The sequence below is a fragment of the Phyllopteryx taeniolatus genome, chromosome 16, assembly GCF_024500385.1.
Source record: "Phyllopteryx taeniolatus isolate TA_2022b chromosome 16, UOR_Ptae_1.2, whole genome shotgun sequence".
Classification (NCBI taxonomy): Eukaryota; Metazoa; Chordata; class Actinopteri; order Syngnathiformes; family Syngnathidae; genus Phyllopteryx; species Phyllopteryx taeniolatus.
The window spans coordinates 19470910-19488282 of NC_084517.1; the positions used below are offsets into that span (position 1 = coordinate 19470910).

Here is a 17373-nt window from a genome sequence, read left to right on the forward strand (position 1 = left end):
GGCCACATTAGATTTTTTTAAACGGACACATGGCACACAGGGTCAGCGTAAGATACAGACGTTTGTGTGTGACATTTTTAATATAATAAGTAAATACAGTAATCCCCAGTTATTCGTGGGGGATCAGGGTCGACCCCTTCATTAACAGGCCAATAAAATTCTTTATAATTGTCTTTTAATCGAGATGTGTTAGTAGTAGTAGTAGTAGTAGTAGGAGTGACATAGTTTGGTTTAGTTTTTACATACATGGTTTAATTTCCATTTCTTTCAAGTGTTTCAATCATGGCCCTGTAAAAGGTTAACAAATCAATTTTAGGGTAATGAATGTCGAAATGAATGCAGCAAATATCCCAGGACTCTTGATCATGTTAGTGGGCTGGAGTAAATAACAGAGTGGACCGCGCGTGTCCCACGGGCCATATTTTGGCCACCCTTGGCCTACCTTAACACTCTGCTCGCTCTTTTATCAACCCATTTGCATTTTTATGCAAGCCTAAAGCAGCGACTGAGTTAGTGCTTCATAATAATAGGCCAATCAGATTAACAAAAAGCGCTGAGACCTTTTTTTTTTTTTTTTCCCCCCACTCAGCGACGGTTTGGAGTCTTAATAAAATGGCCGGGCAGACATGTCGATCACAATCAGGCCCGCCGGTCGCACCCGGCAGTCTCAGCAATCTTCGGCTCTCATCCCAATCCCTCCTCTGTTGTCTGTCTGCGCTCGGCAACCAGATTAGAATGATTGAAACAAACGCACATGAAATATTCATACGGAATAATAAGAGATCTGTGAATGCTTGAGGGATGAATGTTCCATTGCCCTCCGCATTAAATCTCGCTCGCCGCCGGCCGTTAAAATGAAACGCTCCTTCCCATCATTCTAACCTTCACTAACTCCCTCCCTTTGTCTCCCGCTCGCTCGCCCTGTCACTCCCCGCCCTCCATATCTGTCACTCTTCCTCCATTAGCATATTACGCCCCCGTTTTGCTTCAATTTGCGCTCCCGTTTGGACTTTTTACGTCTCCCGCCGTCTCCCGCAGGGCAAGTGAAGGTGGTGTTCATCCTGTACAAGAACCTGGGCTCCTTCCTGTCCACGGAGAACGCCACGGTCAAGATGGACGCGCAGGCGGCCCACGGCCGCAGGCGCCTGGCGGTGAACTCCCACGTCATCTCGGCCTCCATCAACAAGGAGTCCAGCCGCGTTTTTCTCACCGAGCCGGTCGTCTTCACGCTCAAACATCTGCAGGTGTTTTTGTCCAAAGTTTTTGTTACAAGTGGCCAAGTGCTTGTTTCAAGTTGTTTATTGGCATAAAAAAGAAACATAAAGCAAAGACGTATGTTGTGTTAACTTTGTCTAATTCAAAGTCAACTACCTTATTGCTAACACACCATGCAAAACGCCATAGACGGGCTACATTAGTGTTATAAGGACCCTTCAAGCGATGGATATTTGAGCACAAACGGTGCAGTAGCACATGTAGACAGACAATATCACAATGCTCACAGACATATTCTTTATCGGCTACAAAAAAACAATTAATATTATTCCAGCTTACTGAGCAGTTATGACCGTCTTCTTAGTGTATATTTGTATTACAGTATGTATTCTACTGCCCCTGGTGGTCAAGGTGTGCACACCAGAAGGAGCCGTACAATTAATGCATAAAATCATGAAGGTCCGGTTTCCTGGTACCAGTAACAAATCGAGCAGCGGCATTCTGGACCAATCGGATAGATTGTTTTCTTCAGACCTGTGTAAACCTTGTTACCAATAGTCCATTCTGTTGAAAATTCACATTTAAAGTTGTTTTTCTGTGTCTGGTTGAGACATAAAATGGTTGATTCTCGCGATGTTCCTCAGGCGCTAATAAGCAGACTTTGTCATGCCTGTGTTCACTTTAGTTTTTTTCTTTTCCCAGATGGAGAACTACTACAGCCCAAACTGCTCCTTTTGGAACTACTCGGAGCGCTCCATGACGGGCCAGTGGTCCACGCAGGGCTGCAGGCTGCTGGACTCCAACGGCACACACACCACCTGCTCCTGCAGCCACCTCACCAACTTCGCCGTGCTCATGACCCACCACGACACCGACGTGAGTACACGGGAGGCCGTCATTCGGCACCATGTGGGATTTGACCCATCTGATGCTCCAAATTGCGAAAAACTGCAAGTAATTTACGCCCCCAGAAAAAATGTTTTTTTGAATTTGCTATATTAATAGTTTAAACTGTAAATATACCAAGACAAAAAGTAAGACATCTACAAATAGCAGTTGTCAAGCAATAAAGATAACCTTGTTGTTTGTTAGCTTTTTAATAGCCTCCCAGAAAAGCAAGAACATACACATGCGCCAAAGACTCTCAGTAACTTCCACTAACAACCCGGGCTAAACTTAGCTCCTCCCCATCAGAATCTGAATCGTCTTTATTTTCCAAGTAGGTCAAAAACACACATGGAATTTGTCTCCGGTAGTTGGAACCGCTCTAGTACGACAATAGACAGCCATTTTGGGAAAAAAAATTATAATAATGCTTTTGAGACATAAAAAGATCAAAAGACACTACGGAGAGTCACCACTTAGCCTCCAGCAATTTAATGGATACAACAATCTTGGAACAGTCAAGATGTATGACTTGAACATACTTTCATACTTTTTTATTTATTTAGCGCTGAACCTCAAATAACCGCTGCCTCTATATTCTGGTTTTCCTTCCCTTTTTCAACCGGATTTTCTTTCTTTTTTACTATTTCTGTGTAGATGGAGTCTTTTTGTTACTGGTTTTCTGCCCTTATTAATAATAAGTATAATCATATTAACAATGAAGGGATAATTGATTGTTAATTTTCCCGATCAGTGATGAAGGAAATGCATGGCAGTGCCCGCCTCTAATGGCCACGCGGTCCAGCAGTGGGAGTAATTAATGCAGACACATTAATGCACGCTCGGCAGGCTGACAGGCTCTTTGTTTTGAAATATTTCCCTCTTTTCATCTTTCAAGCCGACACTCACGCAGGCTTACAAATTCCTGTCCCGCTATTTCCAGCTGACATTCACGATTTTTTTTTGTACGCAGGACGTCTTGTCTCTTGTCTTCACACTTTAGCTCTTTGCATATATTTACAAATATTAAATGGAGCGGCGTTGCGGTTTCTCTCCCTTCCCCCTTTGTTCTGTCGCTCCGCTCGCTCCTCATCGCTCATCCCACTGTCTTCCTCGCACTTTGTCTCATGTCGTTGCCGCCTCGATTTGTCTCATTTGTCCTCACGTTCCCGCTTTTCTCCCTCCCTTGATTTCCCCCCCCCCCCCCCCCCCACACTTCAGTTCCAGGGCAGAATGCACGAGCTGATCCTGTTTGTGATCACCTGGGTGGGGATCGTCATCTCGCTGGTGTGCCTGGCCATCTGCATCTCCACCTTTTGCTTCCTGCGCGGCCTGCAGACCGACCGCAACACCATCCACAAGAACCTCTGCATCAACCTCTTCATCGCCGAGCTGCTCTTCCTCATCGGCATCGACAAGACCGACTACCAGGTGAGCTCGATGGTGAAATCTCACGGAAATTCTGTCAGTTTTTTAGGGCTGCTTGGATGGGGAGTAAGGGACACTTCATTAGGTACACCTGCACATGAAATGTGAGGAAACACGTTCTTTACAAAGATAAGTACAGTGTTAAAGAGGAGCATGCAGGCCCAGTCACTATGGTAATACTCCATCTTTTTTTTTTTGCAGTATTTCCTTGCATTGCAAAACAAAAACACCAATGAAAATATAGCATAGAAATATACATTCCCAATTTACTTCCTGTTTTTGCCACTATTGTTTTTTTTATCATTAAGTGATATTTCAACTATTTTAGCTGAGGCTCATCGTTAAATTTATAATAAATAATAATGCATGTTAATTTTTGGTGCCTTTCTTGTCAACTCAAGGTCACCTTACTGGATGAAAGGAACATTACATAAATTATTATTTAAAGAGTATTGATTTTTCTTATTACTGCCCAAAGGAAATGTGAAAGGCTAACTTTTTTTTTTGCATTGGTTGTGGAAGGGTTAATCTGTTGTTGTTGTCTTTTGCAATATGATGCAACCCCATGAATACGGTGTCAATCAAAAATGAGCATTATGATCCCTGCAAAGCTCTGGCCTATAACTTTTATTTTGGTTAGGTAGGTTTCTCCTTTTTTTTCCTCCTCTACCCGAAGCAAACTTCTGCACTAGTTGATAGTTTTGCCTCTTTTCTGTCCTCTCCACCTGAACTTTCTTCCCTCTCCTCTCTTCTTCCTCTACTCCCTCGCTTCAGATCGCCTGTCCCATTTTCGCCGGACTCCTGCATTTCTTCTTCTTGGCCGCCTTCTCGTGGATGTGTCTGGAGGGTGTGCAGCTCTATCTCATGCTGGTGGAGGTGTTTGAGAGCGAGTACTCCCGCAAAAAGTACTACTACCTGTGCGGCTACTGCTTCCCCGCGCTGGTGGTGGGCATCTCGGCGGCCATAGACTACAGGAGCTACGGGACCAAGAAAGCGTACGTGCCGAGACGGGCTCTCCTTTTTTCTTTTCTTTTTTTCCGTTTTTGGCAGCTGATGATTGAGAAGTAGCCCCGGCATGGAGTGTAATATCCCGCGCCTCCCTGCAGACCGGCCTCCGTGAACACACTTAGCCAAAAGCCTGATGATTTTAGCCTTCACATAATAATCCGCCGAGACAGCCAAATAGTGTGTGAACGCACTTCGGTCTAATTCCCTTCTCCTCTGTGTGTCACTCCAGATGCTGGCTGCGGGTGGATAACTACTTCATCTGGAGCTTCATTGGACCCGTTTCATTTGTTATTATGGTATTAGCTTTACTGTCTGCCAGCGCTATGACTCTCTTTCTCTCTCGTGCGCTTTTCGATATTGCACAGGCGAACCTGAAAAGTATTTGGTGGCACTTTTATCGAGGTTACGCAGAGTGCAAAGGCGGGCGTTTGCCCGCACGCTCCGCTGCACTTTTATTTGATTGGTCTTTCTTTCTCTCTCTCTTGTCTTAGCTCAACCTCGTTCTGCTGATGATCACTTTACACAAGATGATTCGAAATTCATCGGCACTCAAGCCTGACTCCAGCCGTCTGGATAGCATCAAGTGAGATGGACTTTTTAGCTCAAGTTTTTAGTTTTGTTGTGTTTTCACCTCTAAGGGCGAATATAATGCTGAGGACCACAGATGTGTTCAGATCTTGAAACAGTTTTTCACAAAAGGAAATATGCAAATCCAAACGAGTGTTTCGAGGTACGAGTAGTTACTCAGTCGATGTTTTGTTTTGATTTGCGATGAAAAACTGGACATACAAGCCCTATATGGTGGAGGCGAATTCCACTCAACCCACAACAAGCGGCAGTTTGACAGATAGGAAACGATTCTTCAAAAAATAGCCTCATAGCTGATTTTTGCCATTCCCAGTTGAAGTTTAGTTTCAAACAAAACACGAAACAAAGAGAATTATACGATATGTATTTAAAACAATCACACAGCTTTGCCATCTGCTTGCTTAATGCTACAACACAAGTTCAAATGCCTTAGAGGGCTAATGAATAGCATCGGTGTCGCACTGTTCTAACCCTCTAAGCAACGGATGTTTGAACAACGGTGCAGCAACACATGTAGACGTGTTGTCCATGTATATCTGTATGCCAGTATTATGCTGGCCAAGGTGCACTTACCAGAATGAGCAGCAATTTAATTAATCATAAAGCACAAACTGTTTATATCAATACATTCTATTTCATTATGTTATTACTGATGTGTTTTTTTTTTAAGTGTAATGCTCTATAGTACTATTTTAAAAAACACATACACATTTTTGGGGGGGTAGGCTAGAACGGATTCATGATTCATTCCTATTTATTTCAAAGGGGAAAGATGATTTTAAATACTAAATGATTTTAAATTCTGTAATAAATTGTATACATTTTTATTATTTTATTAGCTCTCACACAAGTGTCAAAAAGAAGTGAACCCCTGTAAAAGTTGAAAATAATAAAACATTCTTCCTGAACTTTACAACTGAGAGCATTGCAAATTCTTCTCACATACTTGTTGCTCCTTTTGGAATAATTCATGCAAGAAAGAAACGCGTCACAAAAAGCCAAAGAAAAAGCGTAACGCCCTGTCTGTTTTGATGTGATGACTCGCTGTCTTCCAGGTCGTGGGTGTTGGGGGCCATCACCCTGCTGTTCCTTTTGGGGCTGACGTGGGCGTTCGGCCTGATGTTCATCAACGAGAACTCGCTGATCATGGCGTACCTCTTCACCACCTTCAACGCCTTCCAGGGCATGTTCATCTTCATCTTCCACTGCGCTCTTCAGAAGAAGGTACTTGATAATGCGCCATTTACGCTATGTTCACGGCAGCCCCGTTTGCGCGAAACCGACTGCATCCTTGGGATTTTGGTCTTTTTTTTCTCTCTCCGTATTCAAGTCTTGCTAAGTTTTCTCAAGGTCTTTCTATGACGGGGCTGCTGAGTTGCTGAGGCTCAAAGGCACACTGCATTTTGGCCCTCGTGTTCGTCACGTTCGGTCAAGGCTTACTACGGATAAAACGTGGACAGAAGGCAGTTTTGGAGCACGTCAGATGAAGCTTGCCTTGGTCCGGCTTTGGAGTCGGCGTCAGCACGTGGGGGGGGGGGGGGGGGGGGGGGGTACCTGTAGGCTATACTGCTGCTCAATAAATGTTTTATCATAATACTTTTCCATTTTGAACACTGAAGATTTGTCAGTAATTTGAAAATAACTAAATAACAGACCTAACTGACCAATAGACTAATAGACTAGATTAAAGATCCCACCGGGCGTACACAGCAATCACAGCCTGTCACGTTTGCTAGTCCCGTACCCCCACGTTCTCTCGCGAACGTCCCGTTTTGGCAACAGTGGTCTGAAGCGAGCTACAACCTGGACTGGTTGCCAGCCAATCGCAGGGCACGTATACTGTACATAGACAAACAACCAACCAATCACATTCACGCCTATGGACAATGTAGAGTAGTAGTTCGCATACGTTCCGCTCGTTTCTTTAAGCTGGCCCGCTGAGAAAGAAACATGAAGTAGACACACTTCATTTGTTTTAATGGGCCTGAAAAAAAGTGTGTGGCCACCCTTGAGTTTGACACCTGTGTGACTAGCTGACTGATTTTCTACTGATTTGTGTGTTGCAGGTCCACAAGGAGTACAGTAAGTGCCTGCGTCACTCCTACTGCTGCAGCCGCACGTCCGCCAGCAGCTCCCACGGCGCCATGAAGAACTCGGGCCTGCGCGCCAACAACCGCTACTACAGCGGCAGCCAAGCTCGCCACGCGGCGGCCCACAGACAGGTGCGGGCGAGACGGACGCACAGTGCACTTTTCCTTTTTCCACGTCCGCCGGGTGTCATCCATCCACTGCGGAGCGCGGAAATTGTGCGCAAATGAAAGTGTCTCTTACGTGTGTTATTGTGTTTCACCTGAAAGCAATGGATTGGTCGTGCTTTATTTTCGCAAGCAAATTTTGAGTCAAAACAGGAAAAATAACCTTGTAAATCAGGAAAAGTATAGAAACCCTTTTTTTTGGGCTTGCAAGCAGTGTTGAGTTAAATGAACCCATCCATCCATCCATCCATTTTCTGAGCCGCTTATCCTCACAAGGGTCGCGGGAATTAAATGAACCCATTTAAATTAAATGGTTGAATTGTCAGATACACAGTGGCCACTTCATTAGGTACGCCTCGCACTGGGATCCAATACAAGAGCTGGATCAAAATGTATCTTTCTTACATTACAATTACAATTGTAAATTACATGATTAAAATTCCTATTTTTTTCATCATTACATGGTATAACAATGATACATGCTACTCTAATATTCATTCAAGAAAATGATTGCTTCATAATAGAGGTCTTTTTTTCATTAACATTAAATATAAAAGAATAATACACAGTAGACGATCATTATTGTAATTATCATTACAATAATTTGTTGATTGGCAGGGAGAAGTCACACGTTTCTACGTGCGGTCCGATATAAAAAAAAATTATACATTATTTTTTTTTAATCCATGAAAATGACATTTATCATTGTCTTGTGAAACATTAATATGCAGTATAATTTATTCATCTTTCATTCAAGAAAAAAAACCTCATACATTACAGGACTACTTTTACATTATTTTTTAAAATCATTATCATGACATTGTAAAACAAGAATACTCGGTGTAATTGTTTCTTTTATTTTTCAATATTATTCCATTTATTTGTTGATTTGCTGGGAGAAATAATTGCCGTACATGTTACCAGGTATGGTTCCTATTGCCTTATTTAAATAATAATTCTGACAGTGGTGTTGAACTGGACTGGCTCGTACTAAGAGTTGTTTCGAATATTTTGCGTACACCTCAATCAATCCACACATAAAGATGATTGTCTTGAATCTCATGAGATTGCGCAATGTCCAATTTGATGTCGCTGCGTTGATGAAATGTGTGTAACCAAGACATTTCCTTGATAAATGTGTCGTTTGGTCTCCATCTGCCGTACAGTTGAGTACTGTTTCGAAAACATCAATCATGCAAGGCACAGAAACATAGAAACGCACGCAATTCTACCAGGCAATAAACCGTGTTTTTCATAATGGGACTAGATCAGCAACTGCAATCATGTCTCGCGCATCACATTGTTATTTGGCCCCTCTTGCCGACATTACATCGCCTTGCAGTCATCTCTTTGTGTGGCTTGTTTTCTTTGTGGCTTATAGCAAACCCCGCAGTTGTGATTACAGCATCCCCGCGGAGCTGGGAAAAAAAACTTCCTCCCACCCGACCACCACACGCTTCCTTTTTTTTTTTCTCACCCCGCGCTGCTCTTTCCCTCAGAGTCGGATCCGCCGCATGTGGAACGACACGGTTCGGAAGCAGACGGAGTCTTCCTTCATGGCGGGGGATATCAACAACACGCCCACGCTCAACTGTGGTGAGTTTTCCCTCTGTTTGCACCCGACCGCCCTTTGAGTGCAGGACGCTGATGGAGATTTAGGAGCGTGTCGCAAAAGCTTTTTCGATTGAACCATAACTATAGAACTTTAAACCGTAGCATCACATGTACTTCCGGATGTCACCACTAGTCAACAAAGCCTAGGCAGAGCGAATGCGAAAACAGGCTAAATGGCGTGGAGACGGAAGGGTGGCCGTAAATCGCATTTCAACAGGTGAGCTGATTCAAAAATAGACGTGGTGGAAATTCAGACATAGTTAAAGGGACTGGCTAATTAATTGATTTTGCTGTTACTCGTTTTAATGGCACTTTTGAGGGCGAAATGAATAGAGCTCATGTTAGCTAGCAGGCTAGCCCTTGTTTTCCGAATGACTCAAAGACAACCCAACCAAATAATTCATACATACCAGCAGGAAAATATCTTTCACAAACCCAATGATGGAGGTTTGATTCCCAGTCTGTCTCTTTAGAAGTGGCTACCACGCCCCCAGGCGGATTTACAATATCCTCCGAACATTTATTTACGACATCCAATCTGCTGGATGAGTTTAGATTTTTTTGGAAGAAAAAAAAACCCCAAACCTTTTGGGTTCTATCTGCCTGTGCAAACCGAAACGCAATAAGTTTTTGTCATTGTCAGCGGTAGCCGCTCACTTTTCTGCCGCCCCGAAGTACCGAGATGGATCAAATGTGATCTGCCAAAGCAAATGGCACCCATAATTAAGATGCTTCTGCATCTCTTTGACTTTGACACTTGACACTGTGTCTGTGATGCACAACAATCTCTGGCGTGTCCCGGAAACAAGATGCTCACGACACACACACACACACAAATGAAGTCCTTTGCCCTACTTTCTCTCCGCACTTCAATCCGGGAGCTCGGATATTCCTAAGAGGACATCACAGAGAACGTATCCACATTAATTTGGTGGCGTTTGCCTCCGTGAAAACAAAAATAAGCCTGGCGAGAGGAAGTATGAAAATGCGGTTGAAGCGACATAAGAGAACAAGCCAGCGAAAGTAGAAAGCGGGCGGCGAGCTTCGCCAGAGGCTTTGAGGGAGGAGGGGAAATGATGAATAAATAGCCGAGCGTGAGTGCTTATTTTTATTTTCCACGTGCTGCAGGTCTAGGATAGGCCGTACCTGCAGCCCGCACTTAGCGTCTGCGCGCTCTCCGTCATGCTGTCCTGTTTTTAATTTCATGGCATTTCTGCTCGCGCTTGCCTCGAGCCTTTTTACACTACGTCCTCTATATGCTTTCACTTCTATTTGTCTTTTTGGTGGCATTCACATTTTCTGTGTAAAATTAACTGTGTTTCAATGGCTGCACTCCGGGACTACATAATGGCATGCATTACTGTTCCCCACTCCCCCAGCCAGCCCCTCCGTCCTGTCTGCACTGTTGAGAGCCAAAGGGAAACAAATGGCAATAACCGCAAACAGTAACTTTGGCTTTTGATTGTGTTTTTTTACTCAAAGGTTACAATCAGGAGGCTGTGAAATGACTCCATAAAACACCGCCGTAACAAAAACAGCCCCGTTTGGGGCAACTGTAAACGTTTGTGTCATTTCAGGTGTTATTACCCAGCGACATCGACTGGGCTTGATTTGCATGCGTTTGATGCAAAGAGCCCATTTATGCTTACGTATGTTTTGGTTTTTTTCTGTAATATTACAGCGGCCATGGGCAACCACCTGCTGGCGAACCCGGTGCTGCAGACTCGCAGTGGCACATCTCCTTACAACACGCTCCTGGCTGAAAGCTTCACCCCGCCCTCACCCGGCATCTTCAACTCCACCGGTTAGCCCTACTAGATATGTGTGTGTGGGTGTGTGTGTGTATATTATGTGCTGAAAGTCAGGTTACAGTTGTACTGCAACACTTGGTGCATATGTGTAAGATTTCAGGATGTGGACAGAAATATACATGAACATGGGGTGCAGATGGAGGATGCAGGTGCATCGCAATGAATATGAATATTGTTGAAAGGCTTTTGCATATTGTTGAAAAGTTTTTGAATATTGTTCAGCTTTTTTTTTTTTTTTGCAACAATTTACATAGGTAATTCCTTTCAAAAAGTGAAAGTGACTAAAATACTTTTCAGAAGGCCAAGTCCTACCTAATTTCTATATTTATGTAATATTCCAATTTGTTCAGTTCGCAGGTTTGGGTTTTTGGGTAATCAAAAAATAAATAAAGCATTAAATATTTAATACTGTGCGTAGTAAATCTATATATGAGTTTCACTTTTTGAATTGAACTAATGAGATTTAAAAAAAAAAAAAAAAAAAACGTTTTCCACAATATTCATATTTAGTGAGCTGTACAAGACTACATGTACAGTACTACACAATACATTGATGGTATGGCACGTCCTCTGGACGCTGTTCTGCTTCATACTGACATGAAAGCAGGAGTTCAGAACATTCAGAAAGCAAGTCTCCCATCCCAAAAGACTTTCAAAACATCCGTCGATGAACTCATGCTTAATTTTCCTCGTAGTCGATGAAGGAAATGTAGTCAAATGCCCGTCGCTGCTTGTACGTAGACGCTCACCCCCGCGTGCGTGCGTGCGTGCGTGCGCGCCTTTGTGTTGCTTTCTCGGTGTGCGCTGTGCATTAACTGTCAAACGGATCCAACCAGGCTGTGCAAAACAAACAGCCTGACTTTGCCATCTGGCCTCGCCTCGAATCGCAATCTGACGAGTGAAGTTTCGCCGCGACTTTGACTGCCAGGAATCACATGGGGGCACGTGTCCCGTTGCTAACCGGATAATGAATCGGCGTGAATACAAACAGGAATGTAGCCTCAAAATAATTGGTCCTTAACTGAATTAGGTTTGGCAAAGGTCGATGAATTGCTTTTATTAAAATCAGACCCTGAAAGCAGCACAGCTCTTCACACTGTTATGATGCTTTGCAGCAAGTTTACGCTCTTTAAAACTGCAACTTCAATATAAAATCTGATGTCCAAAATTGTGTTCTTTCATGCTGACAGAAATTACAGTAGAATAAATACGTCCCCGAGGCAAACTGTACGGGCAATGTTGTAAATAACATTTTGTCATTGTTAAATAATGAATTAATACCTCTTAGGACATAATATAAAGACCCAGATTCGCCTTATGATGTTAACCACTGTAAAAGGTAAAAATAAAACAAGTTCCATTTTTCACCATCATCATCATCATCAAGCCTTGAACTGTACGGGAAATGTTGACATTAATAATTGTCATACGAGTGTAAAAATAAGTGAACCACTATTAAGTAAAAAAAAAAAATTTTTAAAAACCCTTATGAACTGTACAGGCCATACTTTAAGTGACAGTTTAACATTTTCGTGAACTCTCAAGAATTTTCTGTAACCTCTAAAAATTCAAACGCTGGGCTAGCTCATGACTAGCTAATCTTTCCCAAATACAATTTGTTTTGTTTGCGCAATTTGTAATTTGATTGTATTCATTTTAAAAATCAATATTATCTGATGCATCAAGAAAATCATCTTTTCCCCAAACCCTTTTGTAATTGTATCGTAGTGGTTACTTTCCAATTACATTTCCATCACTTAATCCAATCATTTGTTGCAAAAAAATGTAATGGTGATAATGAAATGCGATCGCAATTATGATGAGCACAGCATATTGTTTCTTTTTTAGGGCCACCAGAATTCAAATTTCATGTTGAGCGCTGACAGTTTGCTGTTGCCGGGCGAAATTCCAAATAAAGAATTCAAATGAAGGCGGTTAGCACATCACATCATATCATAGCAATCACCAGATACAGTATACTGCCCCCAAGTGACTGCGAGTGGCACGTCAAGCGCAATTGGACTGAACTCTGACATTCTGGCTTCATTGCCAGTGGACTCACACAATAAACATCTTGGCCTTCGTCCATCGGCTGAAATGTGAGGCGGCGTCTCTGTTAAATATTTCAACACTTGGCCCGACAAATCCGTCAAAGTCTGACAGCCGCGGGCATTTTTACAGGAGAGGAAGCAGCGAGGAGAGCGCTTCATTAGAATGTCTAATCACATCGCAGTGGCACCGCCAAAGTGGAAGGCTCCTTAAATGTGCTGCTACAGGCTGCAGAGCTTTTTGCCCGTAAATACACAGTTATCTTGAATTGACATGTTTTTTAATACAAATCATTTTTTTTAAATAATAAAAAAACTTTTTTTTTTTTTTTTAACAATACAAATAAAAAATCAGCTCACCTACAGTAAGGAGATACAAGTGTAATGTCAATTATTTTTGTGTGAAAACTCTTTAAATAGAAAAAGTCTTGTTTTCATAAAAATTTACTCAACAGAGATCAAATGCAATCAATGTTTGAGAAAGGCCAAAAAGTTAGAGGGGAAAAAAAATACATTTTTAAAAAATATCCATTTAGGCATAAGTCAGAGCTCGAACTGGCGAGTTCATTCCCGAGAACGAGAAAGAGACGCAAAGATGGCTGAAGAGGCTGATAGATTTTTCATTCCATTAATGGTGGCCATTTAAAAATCTTTAAAAATGAATTGATCAAGTTAATGTTGCATTAAATGACACTTCCCATCTTTTATTATATCTGCTTCCTTTTGCATTCTCTTGGATGGACAGGAACTTTTCGAGACCCAAGTAAGTGTCTTTGCTCCTTACGTTTGTGCTTAGAGGTCATAAATTCAGCTGCCAAGGTCGTAATGTCCAAACTGGTTCCTGTGTTGTGTTTGGATCCAGAGATCACATCCAAGGCCCGCGACCCCTGTGGAATGGAGACCCTGCCGCTGAACGGCAACTTCAACAACAGCTACTCCTTGCGTGCCGGTCCAGGGGGCGCCGGCGGTGGCAGCTGTGACTTCCTTAGCGGCGGTGGCGGAGACAGCCCCCCGCCCCTCCTTAACCCACGCGGCTCGGAGACGCTGGGCGGCGGCGGCGGAGGCGTCCGGCGGAACGTCTCAGACGCGGCGGCCTTCGAGAAGATGATCATCTCCGAGCTGGTGCACAACAACCTGCGAGGCGGGGGCGCGGGCGGAGGGAACGTGGGTGGGGCCGACGCCGGGGACAGGGTGTGCGGAAACCTGGGCGGCGGGCACCCTCGGGGACCCGTCGGGCCCGAGTCGGGCGACCAAGATGATGAGTTTCTGAGGGATGGGAGGCAGCGCGCGCCGCAGGATGTGGAGCTGCTGTACAAAGCTCTGGAGGAGCCCCTGCTCTTACAGCAAGCCCAGTCCGTCCTCTACCAGAGCGACCCGGAGGAATCGGAGAGCTACACGGCCGACCTCACCGAGAGTCTCGGCCGCAGCGGTCAGAGTTCGAGCGGGAAGGCGGGTAGCAGGGCGCCGGACTCGCCCGCCCGGGACTCCCTGTACACCAGCATCACCAACCTGCGAGACTCTCCCTACCCGGACAGCAGTCCCGAGCCCCTGGAGGTGGTGCCGCGATCGGCCCAGCCTCCCGAAGAACTGTACTACAGCTCCGGGAGGCCCGCCTTGGGCTCTCGCGGCGCCCCCATGCAGACCTTCTACCAGGCCCAGCCGAGGAGGCCGAGCGGAGACCACGTGCACCAGGCTCAGGAGGCCTCCCACAACGAGGGCGACGGACAGATGCAGCTGGTCACCAGCCTGTGACCGCAGCACGGAGAAGGACGTTTGGGGACTCGAGTGACGGCCGGAGTAGCCTCCGAGCCTATGTTGCCCTCGCGCCGGTCCACTTCCTGCTTGTTTGGTTGCCTTTTTTTCTCTTAACTTTGACTGAACTGATAGAAGAAACAAACAGAGTGACCTTCAGGTCCCCGGAAGACGCCTTTGACTTTTTAAGGAGCATCGATCCAAGCCGAGTCCTACCCGGTTCCTTTGGTACCTTAAGGCCAAGTCCAGCACTCTGAATGTACCGACCCCCGGCCACACTAATCCCCCCCCCCCCTCCCCTTCGGATCTCTTAAAACTTTGCTCAAACAAAAGTTCTGTAGTGTTTCTGGAGACGAGACTATCATTTTGTATTTGCTCAGTTATTTGCCCTTTCGTACCGACCATCATTTGCTAGTTAGCTGTGGAGACACATTGAGCCTAGTACGCCGTTAGGAGCAAAAAAAAGTTTCAAAGCAAAGCTCTTCATCGTTGCCAAAAAATCTCTATTATTGAGCCAGAACAACAGAAAATACAACACACACACGTCCAGAAGTGCTCATTATTGAACATCACATGTGAAAAGAGTTCTCCGTCTTCAGTTGAAGACGATTGAGAGGAGTTTGCCTTCTTTTCCTGGATCAGAGGCGGAGGTGATCCGTTTCCCTCCCAAAACCTTTTCACCCGCCGCCCTCTCTGCCTGTTTGCTTTTTCGCCATTTTCAAAACATGACTGCCTTGCTTTCGTTTTTTGCTAAGTATTCATTTAGTTGACTTTGGATTTGCATCCCGGGGATGGTGCCACGCTCCCCGCTCCTCCTGTACTTGCTGTATTAGAGCCTAGCCAGCCGAAGTGGACTTTTGTCTCCTGTGTGTGGTTGTGACCGACAACACTATAAACGTACGTGTACATACGAGAACCGCAGCGTGATTCCGCTTTATTCCTGCTGTGTAAATAAATAGGGACGACGGCCGGATGAGCAAAAGCAACAAAACGTAAGAGACGCAGTGAGAAATAACTTCTTGTACTTGCAACAAAAGAGAAAAATAAAATGTTTCTTTTTTTGGGGGGGAGTTTGTGACCCTAAAGTGTTTATGGTAGCTGTCGTGAAGCATTGTGGATGAATAGCAGAGCATACGGCCTGCCGCACACCGCGCGATGCGGACCAACCCGATTGCACCGGATCGTCGCACAAAAATGAGTTGCTGGCTTGCTGACCCACCCTCGCACAATGAGCGATTAGATTTATGGACGCCCTGAATAGCGAGCCTGTAAAGGCATTTGGTGCCGTATATAGAAAATACAGTGCATTGGTTAGGGATGGCACTGGACAGGGAATAGCGAAAATCTGCGCCCAATTATAATTGCATCGAAAAAGAAAAACTTTTTTTTTTATTTTATTTTATTTATTTTTTTAAACCCCTCAAATTCTTGAATAATTGTGGGTAACCCATCAATAAGGATTTCCAGGGTTGGTTCCCCCCCAAAAAAAGAAAAAAGAAAGAGAAATTCAAAAAAATCAGGTGAATGTGTGGGAGTATGCGGGGATCCACTGTATTGTACTTTAGCAAACAACGAAAAGATATATTAATCGTTGAGGAAGAAGCAGGTTGCTAAAGAAAGTAGAAAGTAGTAGCAAGAGTGTGGATGTTTAGAAAGAGGCTCGCTGGCTCCTTTTCATTTGAACGTACCCAGCTCGGTACGTACATTTTGCTTCACTTTTTCATCCACAGAGACATTATAAAATATAAGAGTATGATTGAAAAAGTGAATATTTGATGCGTTGTGCTTTGCGTAAAACCCGGAAATGTATTTTTTTTAGCGTGAGTGAAAGTTTATGTGAATTTTGATTGGCAGTAATCTGCGACGGTGTGTGCCATCAATTAACATTTTGAATGAATCTGTTCCAGCCGCGCCCCAAGAAAGAAACACCAAAATGTGTTTATTTTTCATTAGAAAAATTGCATTCAACAACATTATTGTGATGGGTTTTTTTCTTTTTTTTTTGGGGGGGGGGGGGGAACCAATACATTTGAGCATTTATGCTTAACAAACACATTTTTAAGTAATTACCAGTGCTGTTAATCTAGGGCAAATTACAACAACAAAAAACTGAGAATAACACCTTTTTTCTTTTTTCTTTTATTTTCATGAATGATGTGTTTTTCTGTCCTAGTTTCAGCCTCAATAAGCGGTCCGTTCATTTCCGGCATGCCCGAGTATGTGTTTGTAGACCTCTTTTTTCCCCCTCTATTTTAGGGAGATATTCATAAAAGCCCCGTGTACATTTCGAAGAAGTCCTTTCGGGCACCGCGGTGCATTCAGGTGAAAGGGCAAGAAAGGGAGGAAGTGGCACCAGATAAGAGCGCAGGGAGAAATGTGTTCTCAGTGTACTTGTGCAAGTGCTACATTTGAGAAATGAGGTGTCAGGAGAGAAGCCAGAGAACAACCTCTCCAACTGCAATCTCAATGACCTTTAGGAGCCGACTTCCCAGCTTCGTTTATCGCTATTTTGCCATGGTTTATTATTATTTATTTGTTTTATATATTTTCTGTCCCAGAAATAGGAATTCACATTTGATAGATTCTTATCATTATCATTGAACTCACATCCTGTTCTTTTGTTTGTTTGTATGTTTTGTGCAGCCAACGGATGATGTGTGGCTCTGTGGTTGGAATCGGAAGCAGGAAATAGATGCATTTCCTGCCGTGTGACATTTGACTGTCCCACTCGGGAGAGAGCCCGCTTGGACTTTTACGAGATGGCGGGGT

The 17373-nt window shown here is 44.0% G+C and overlaps 1 protein-coding gene across 3 annotated transcripts in view; it reads left to right on the forward strand.

The window, feature by feature from the left end:
- Positions 1-15664, forward strand: part of adgrl1a (adhesion G protein-coupled receptor L1a) — a 137523-nt gene extending 121859 nt beyond the window's left edge. For 2 of the 3 annotated variants that reach the window (XM_061748288.1, XM_061748290.1), the window contains 12 exons: positions 1039-1244; positions 1918-2091; positions 3322-3531; positions 4303-4523; positions 4766-4832; positions 5028-5119; positions 6180-6348; positions 7191-7346; positions 8879-8975; positions 10675-10797; positions 13598-13615; positions 13715-15664. In XM_061748288.1, the coding sequence (XP_061604272.1) occupies positions 1039-1244; positions 1918-2091; positions 3322-3531; positions 4303-4523; positions 4766-4832; positions 5028-5119; positions 6180-6348; positions 7191-7346; positions 8879-8975; positions 10675-10797; positions 13598-13615; positions 13715-14604 (2423 nt within the window). In that variant the 3' untranslated portion in view covers positions 14605-15664. The remainder of the gene's footprint in view (positions 1-1038; positions 1245-1917; positions 2092-3321; positions 3532-4302; positions 4524-4765; positions 4833-5027; positions 5120-6179; positions 6349-7190; positions 7347-8878; positions 8976-10674; positions 10798-13597; positions 13616-13714) is intronic. The other variant, XM_061748289.1, reaches the window with a different exon arrangement.
- Positions 15665-17373: the final 1709 nt, after the last annotated feature.